Genomic DNA, 8,633 nt, shown 5'->3' with positions numbered 1-8,633 from the left:
AGCATTCTAAACTACAGTTGCTAAGATGGTTTCTTCTACTCTTTTCCCTGACTCTGTGTTTGCTGAAGGGGATTTCTTCTAATCTTCAGAAATGAATAGGCCCCTTAAGGCATCGTTATGCTAGAGCAAACTTTGAACAATCAAAACTGATGTTGCAAATCTTGTTACACCAGCCCTGACAAGATCATGGTCATTGTGGTAAATATGGTCATCCTATTGACTCTTGTTGGGACAAGCATGATAAACCAGATTGGGCTACCCAATATCAGCTAATCATGCTGTATCTAATGGAAATAGTGATATTGTAACTCCTAGTGACTCTAGACCAGGTCCAACTAATTGGTGGTGGCTTATCTAATCTTGATGACATATCTCAAATATTATGTCAGTTACAAAGTGTCAAGGTAGCTAGTAGGATCAAGGTTTAAAGCATCCCACGATACCATACGATTCTAGCCGATACGTATCCATATTTGACCTAACCGATACGATACATCTCGATACGTCTCTCCATTGAATTACACCAAAATATATTTGCTAGAGCTATACAATACTCGATACATGACGATACGTCTCTTAAAATCACCTGACCGATACGATACTCGATACCGATACTTTTAACCTTGAGTAGGATATCTTCCAACATTAGTTGTTTTTCTTACCTAAAAAATTGTAGTCAAGAAGTTTTTTTAACTATGAACAATTGGGACGATTGTATTTAATGCATTGTACATGGTGAAGAAATGTCTCTTGATTGAGTTCTTGGTGGAAACTTGTTGATATACTCTTTTAGGTTTATGGTATTTTGAAGTGAATCAAAGCTTTGATGAAGTTACTACTGCTAGATGCTTGATGATCTCTATGCGTTGAATTTATTTTATCTACATTGAACAGTAGGTTACCTTATATAACCCAATAACGCCAATGTATTCATCCCCCCCCCCCCCCCCTTTTGTTGTTTTGTTGTGTGTTTGTTGGGGAGGGGGTGGGGACTGAAGACACTAATGTTGATGCTCTTGCCACTGTCCACAATGGCTAAGGCAATGAGTCCTCTTGCTCTAAGTCTTGTGTGGAAGATAGAGTTCCTCGTTCAGTCTTCTTCTTCAGTTGTAGTAGTCATCAAAATTTTACAGACTAGATTGAGGGCTTCTGGATCTAGAGACTAGATTGAGGGCTTCTGGATCTATCTTATCTTCACTATACTCTTCCTCCTCAAATTCTAGTGGTGGACACTTATGGGTCTCTTTAGTAGTTGGGTCTGGTGGGGGTAACTCTAGGGCTGCATGTCCTATTCTCTTATGGGACACTCTGCCGAATGTGTGGAAGATAGAGTTCCTCTTCTAGTCTTCTTCTTCAGTTGTAGTGGTCATCAGAATTTTAGTAGAAACACTCACCCGGGTTGTTGGCAAAGACTGGCCCTATTCTGATAGGATTGGTTACCTCTGGTGTTATGTCTGTAGTGGGATTGTAGAGTTTGGTAGTGGGTGGGTCACTTCTATGGTCTTGACTACTCTGCTTCTTTTGCCACAAGACGGACTCTGCACGGAGAGCCTTATCAAGTAGACCTCTTAGATCTATTATGTTAGTGACTCCCACGGCTAATTGAATCTCAGACTTCAGACCAAATTTGAATTGGGTCATGGTTTGGAGCTTGGTTTCTCTTATGCCTGTTTTGGAAGCTAAGGAGTCAAACTGCTGGTTATAATCAGCAATTGACATTATACCTACTTTGAGTGTCTGGAACTGTTCTTGCAATCTGGCCTTATAGTGCTCTGGAACGTACTTCTGTCAATTCTCTGTGCATCTGATTCCATGTTGTGGGTTCTCTACTTCATAGTACAGTTCTCTCCTATGGTACTCCATCAATCTCTGGCTGCTCCAACAAGCTTGGTTCTGGCTAGCCGCATCTTCCTGTCTTTAGAGAGATTGTACCAATCAAAGTAGTCATCTAAGGCGGCCCTCCAATGATAGAAAGCTTGCGGATCAAGAGATCCGTTGAACTCCTCTAGCTCTAACTTTGACTTTGTGGTGGTCTGCACCTCTTCTTGGTTCTTGGCCACCATTGAAGTAGGCTCTCAAGTATTCTTCCAGTGAGGGTAGTAAGTAGTTCTGCTGGTGCCCTCCTTTGCTGTCCATCATCCTGCTCATATCGCTCGAAGACTGGATTTTCATACCTGGACTCTCTGGTGTATCCTTTCTTTCTCTAGAGTTTCTGGGGTGATTGGCTCTGGATCATCTTCCTGTATCTTCTTCCGCTACTTGCTCCTTCTCCATGTGGCACACAGACTTGAGAGTGAAGTCTAGGTGGTGATGGGGGTGGGGGTGGTGGTGTTTGCAGGGGATTTCCAGTTCTAGCTTGCTCAAGATTTGCAACTCTGGGGTTTATCTCAGACTCAGTCAACTGTGTAAGCATATCTTGTTGAGCCTTCAAAATCTACTCGAACTGTCTGGTAATGCCTGGTTCATCCATAATGGCTATACACTTCTAGAAAGTGCTGGCAATTGCAGCTTAAATGCCAATTGATGTAAACCCAGTTTTAGGGTTAGGGGTATTAGTGAAATTTTCTTAAAACTAAGGGCTGCCCAGGAATTCCAGCAAAGAGAAAGGTTACTCTAAAACTTACAGGGTGTTCTGTAGCTCTAGAAAACCTGCTGTAATGCTTAATTGAGAACTGACTTTTACCAAAAATTGGAAAACTAGGGTTTTTTTTTTTTTTGTGTGTGTGTGTGTGTGTGCGTGTGTTGGGGGGGGGGGGGAGGTAGGTTGTTTCAGCCAGGGTGGGAGAGGGGCTGAACTTGCTGTCCTGAATGTTCAGGCTTGTTTTAATGACTCTGGAACATAGGGTAGTAGATTAAGGTTTCAGAAGTTTGAAATAAGTTGCAGACATTTAAAGGAAGAAGATGAACTGCAGGAAATTCTTAAAGCTATGGAAACAGGGTTTAATTGGGAGAGCAGGACTGATCTTTGGGGGTGGTGCAATCCTATGGGAAGCATTAAAGGAGATTAAGGGCCTGGAGATAGGAAGTTGAGGGGATTGGTCTAGGGCTTCCGTGGGAAAGAAGAGGGAGTAGGGGAGTTGTGGAGTTAGGGGAGAGAGGGAGAGGTGGGGGAGGGGGCTGTCGCAGGAGGCGGGGGAGGGGGATAAGGGTGCTGTCGGGTGGGGGGGGGGGGGGCTGAGAGGGTCTGTGATGGAGCGGGTGTTCCTAAAGCTTGCACGGGGGAGACAAGGGGTTGGCAAAAGCTGTGTGTGAGAGGAGGTGAGGCAAGGGGGTGCTGGCTGCTGGACGTACTTCTTTACGTCTGTATCTCTTGAAGAAGGTTGGTCGATTGCTTGTAAATGCTGGAATGTAGAAGAAGAAACTGAAATTTATGAGAGATGTGCTGATCCTTGGACAAATTCTTACTCAACCATGGCCCCATTAACTAGGAAACCATGATCCTCAATCAATTTTCTTCAATAATCAGAACTGAACTTATGAGAAAATAATAGGCTTATTTATATCCTACTAAAGGACTCTTGGATGGATTGCTTAACAGACGAGGATCCACCACTTCACATGGACTCTTGATCTTGAATCTAACAACTAAAGACATATGCGTTGATCTTGAATCTAACAACTAAAGACATATGCTGGAAATAAACTTGAAGTTTTCTCAAACTCTATTAAGCCATGCCTTAAATTCTATTTTAATTAAGATTCTATTGACCATGGGCTAGAATTTTAGATAATCAAGGACTGACTCAAGACAACTCTAATAAAAATCCAGCTCAAACACAATTTCAATTTAAGGAATAAAACTCAGATAGTACTTTATGATTGAAGCTGAAACTAATTCCAACTAGTAAAGAGGGACAAAAATGCCCTAATTATCCCTCCTAGGGGGTTCAACCAGCTTTCCTTTTGTAATCCTATTTTAGTCTATTATAAATATGTGCTTGCTGGTACAGTTGAATATACGGATTCTATTGCCTAACCTTGTTCTCAAACTATTCCTCTTCTTCTTCTCTCTAGCTAGTACTTGTTACAGATCTTGGATTGTTTACATGGTATTAGAGCCATAATCCATTTGAGAGTTGTTTAGGTTTCTAGTTTGAAGAACGGAACCCTAGTTCAATGAAGATGATAAAGTATTCATTAAATAGGGTTCTAATGAAGGTTTAACATGGTACTTTGTCTTCAGTTTTCAGAACTTCAATTGGAGGTTTTGCTTCAATTGGAGGTTTCTTGGAAGTTCTGGTGCTCTACAACTGATTTTGCATTCTTGAGTTTTCTGGTTTCTGAAATTTGCTGTGATCTAACTTTGAGTTCTTTTTGAGTTCTGCAATATTCGGTTGTGATAAAAAAAACACCGACATTTTTATTCTTCGATTAGTGGTGTTACGAGATCTTCTTGGATGGTAGAATTTCATTCTTGGTTGATCTGTGAATAGGAGGCGATGAGAAGTTTTCAGATGGGAAGGATCTCAGTCATATAATTAGGGGTGAGACAGTTCTTGAGAGACTGAAGGATTTGTTGCTGGCGATAAAGAATTTGACTAAGTGCACATTGCTCTCGCTATAGAATCTCAAGGAGAGCCTCTCGTGCCTTTTTTTTCTGTTTCTACTTGTTAAAAATAACTCCTTGGAGGATTAGATCGATCTTTTTTTGGAAGCATCCATTGATTTATCGTTTTTCGATGGAGTGTCAATCTTTGTTGAGTAACATCGATTGATTTGCAAAAGGAAGAGAAAAAAGAAAAAACCCTGGCCGTGCACGATTGAATGAAGAAACTATCTATGAGAATTGTTTGAATTTGTTTTACCCAGAAGGTAACAAAGATCTCCCAAACACTTGTGTCTGAGGTTCAAACTGTTAGTGTACCTGTGTTTTATGACGAATATCTGAGATAAAGTGGAACAGAAGAGGAAGAAGATGAGGGAAGTTGCAGGTGCAGGTTTGGCGCTTCTGGTTATTGTCTCAGCGGGTTTGATTTTCATGTTTCAGGAGGGTCTGTTGAGAAAGAGGATGTTTCGGTTGGTTTAAATTTTTGGTTCATGTTTTGCTTTAGTTTTTGGGTTCAATTCTTGGTTTGTTTTCTGATTAGTTTTTTGGCTCTATTCTTGATTCTTTTTTTTTTCTTCTGGTTTTGTTCTTGATTTTGCTCTCTGATTTAGTTTTTTGATTCCTAGACTTGCTTTATTTTATCTTTCCATTATTGTTTGTTTCCATATATAATTAGCATTGGTTCCCATAGTGTTTCCTTAAATTTAGGCTTATTCTCCTTCCAAGGTCACTCTTTGGCTTTTGTTTGTCTTTCCTTTTGGGGATTTCTCTAATTACACTGATGCCATTCGCATTTCAATTTTGTGATATTTACTGATTTTTCATTCCTTTCCTTTGTTTGCCATTCTTGTCTATTTGGGATTTTATTAGTCATTGTGCGAGGATTATTGAAGACATTGGGGTTTTATTTATGGGATCTTCTGGTATGAAAGTTAAGGTGATTATTAGTTGCTTTTGTGATGTGGAATGATACACATGAGGTGGAGACTGAAGATGCCAACTGCTAGAAATACTACAAAAAACTTCTTCTGGATTTTGATGGACTCAACAGTGAGTCTGATTGTTGGAGTGCTTTCCTTGAGATAGGTTTTTGTGTAGTCATTGGAGCTGCACTTGTACGGAATGTTTCTTTTTGTGCAGCCATGGGAGTTGCACTTTTATGAGAATTTTTTTTTTGCACACATTGGAGCTGCAATTTTATGGACTTTTATGTAGCCCTATTTGGGTGCTACATTTGGTGGAATTTTTGTAGTTGTTTGGTGCTACATTTGATGGACGTTTCTATTGCCATTGTATAATGCATTTTGAGACCTTCATTGGAAAGGTGTTTGGTGTTCGTTCTCGTTGGTTGACATGTATTGGGGAGCTGATTTAAGCTTCTTGTTGTTTGATTGTTACACGGTTCAAGATTGGTGTTGTCTTTCAAGTTTATTTTATTTGTCCAAGTCATAGCTTTTCTTGTGTATACTCCAGCTTGAGGGGGAATGCTAGAGTAATGCGTAAATATGATGTAACATGACGGGGGAGGGTCCCCCTATTGTGGTTACCTTATTGGTTTGAGTCTTTGGTGTTAGTAGTTTCCTTATTGGGTCTATGGTCATTAATGTCCTAGTCTAAGTGAGTTTCCTACTTAAGATCTAGGGTTAATTAGGTAAGTGTCAAGAGTTTTATGAGTTTCCTTTTTTTAATCCTATTTCAGTTTATTATAAATATATGTGCTTGCTGGTACGGTAGAATATACAGATTCTATCACCCAACCCTCTTCTCAAACTATTCCTCGTCTCTCAGTCTCTCTTTCTTCTTCTCTCCACCTAGTACTTTTTACAGATCTTGGGATTGTCTACAGAGTGGATCCAGACATTTGTCACTATATTAAATGAATCTATCTTGTGTGTATGTGAACAATTGCTGGACTAAAATAACGTTCCATTTCCCTGTTTGTTAGCATATGAGAGAAGATTACATGGAGTTGAGACAAGAAGCCAATGATCTGCAGGAGTACTCTAATGCAAAACTTGATCGAGTTACACGCTATTTTGGTGTTCTTGCTGATAAAACTCATAAGCTTGGTAAGGACCTGAACTCTGCATTATTCTGCATGCAAATATTTTGATTTGCTTATGTTCAAAATGGTGGATTGTGGTGTTGTATGTTTCAAGTCCCATATTCAAACAGGGGATGTTTTAAACCAACTGCTGGATAGAGATTGACAATTCTACATAGCCATACTGGTTAGCATTTTTATTAAATTATTCAACACTGTTAACCGAATAATGTTTTGCTTATCTGATTTTCAGCGGTTCTATGTCTGGCATGTTAATATATTGTCAGGCACAGTTTTTATTTTTTAGTAAATGGTTGAGAACCACATTCTGTTACCTCTATTTGAATCTCAGTAGTACTCCGTGTCATAAAGTTTTCTCAGCTTTTGAACAACCCCATCATTGGACCTTATATGCATTTCCCCATGCACCTGAAAAGTGGTATATTTTGGGTGAATTCCTCTTGTAGGTTATTCTTTAGTTTGCTAGCATAATTCTGTAGCAGATTGAACTCTAAAATTGTTTGATTATTAAGTAGTGTATCATTTCTGAACTCTGAAGTGGTTAAATATGGAAGTCAGTTGGGTGAGTCTCATGGATATTTCTTGGCAGCAGTGCCTACGTGGCACTGCTCCAAGCAGCGAACGGTCAAGATGAAAAATTGGCTCTTAGATTAAATCGTCATTGTAGATTTTTCCCATCTGCAAAAAAAGAATTTTAAGTGATAACAGACCCGGTTCTCATGGTTCAAAACAACCATTACAAAACCAAAACTCTATTTGAAAAAAAAAAAAAAAAACCGTCTTCCCCTTGTTTTGTGCTTCAGATCTTGTTCTTGATGACAAAACGCTATGAAATCTGAGATGGGTTCTCTTCTTATGTTCAGTTGGAAAGCAATAAAGACTTGATACATTTGGATTCCCGTATCAGATTCGGTTTCTCTGATCTGGGTTTTTCTGTGTTCCTCTGCTTCTTCAGCATTTGGGTTTTTGTGGTGGAATGAGATCAAGAATCCAAGCATTCTTCCATGACTGAAATTCTTTACCACAATCTTTACAAGTCTTGCCTTGATTAATGATCTCATTGTTTTGATCCGAAAGTCTCCAAGTCTTCTTCGGGTTCTCTCTGAGACCATAACCAGCATGAACGCCAGCTTCAAAGCCCATAAAGCTGCTACTATTTTTGCTTCCACCGTTGGCCGAAGCTGAATCAGCATTCTTCTTGATGAGCTTCTCTTCTGCATCAGCTGTATTCATGGTCACATGTGACCTCATATGACCACCCAAGGACCTGCCGCAGGGGAAGCTCTTTCCGCAGAACTTGCATACATGCTTCAGCTCTTGATCTTCCTCCATGAAAGCTAAAAAGAAGAAGAAATACAGATCAGAAAACAAAACGATCGGATGAGCAAGCGCAAACCAGCAAGAATGCTTGGATTCTTGATCTCATTCTACCACAAAAACCCAAATGCTGAAGAAGTAGAGGAACACAGAAAAACCCAGATCAGAGAAATCGAATCTGATACGGGAATCCAAACGTATCAAGTCTTTATTGCTTTCCAACTGAACATAAGAAGAGAACCCATCTTAAATTTCATAGCGTTTCGTCATCAAGAACAAGATCTGAAGCACAAAAGAAGGAAGAAGACGATTTTTTTTCTTTTCCAAATAGAGTTTTGGTTTTGTAATGGTTGTTTTGAACCGTGCGAACTGGGTTTGTTCTCACTTAAAATTCGTTTTTTTGCACATGGGAAAAATCTACGATGACGATTTAATCTAAGAGCCAATTTTTCATCTTGATCGTTCGCTGCTTGGAGTAGTGCCATGTAGGCACTGCTGCCAAGCAAAATCCGAGTTTCATACGTTTACGTAAAAATTAACAGTGATAATGTCTGGTTCTGGATATTTCATATTTCCTTTCAAATTATTGTATCAGTATACTGCTTGGTTAAAAATTCTTGAGATCGTTGAAAGTGGCAACTTATTTTGGATTTTTGAAGGTTTAGGTTTCTGGTATTTCCATTTTTTCTCAGTACTATTTTCTAC

General features: G+C 39.4%; 1 protein-coding gene across 1 annotated transcript in view; it reads left to right on the top strand.

The window, feature by feature from the left end:
• Positions 1-8,633, top strand: part of LOC149016177 (kinesin-like protein KIN-14B) — a 100,990-nt gene that overhangs the window by 9,740 nt on the left and 82,617 nt on the right. Inside the window, exon 2 of the mRNA XM_089157296.1 lies at positions 6,492-6,615. Coding sequence (XP_089013422.1) covers positions 6,492-6,615 — 124 coding nt within the window. The remainder of the gene's footprint in view (positions 1-6,491; positions 6,616-8,633) is intronic.

This window comes from Hakea prostrata, chromosome 5 (assembly GCF_041222555.1).
Source record: "Hakea prostrata isolate BN-2017 chromosome 5, UWA_Hpros_2, whole genome shotgun sequence".
Taxonomy (NCBI): domain Eukaryota; kingdom Viridiplantae; phylum Streptophyta; class Magnoliopsida; order Proteales; family Proteaceae; genus Hakea; species Hakea prostrata.
The sequence above is the reverse complement of the archived record's forward strand: the minus strand, read 5'-3'. Positions and strand labels throughout refer to the sequence as shown.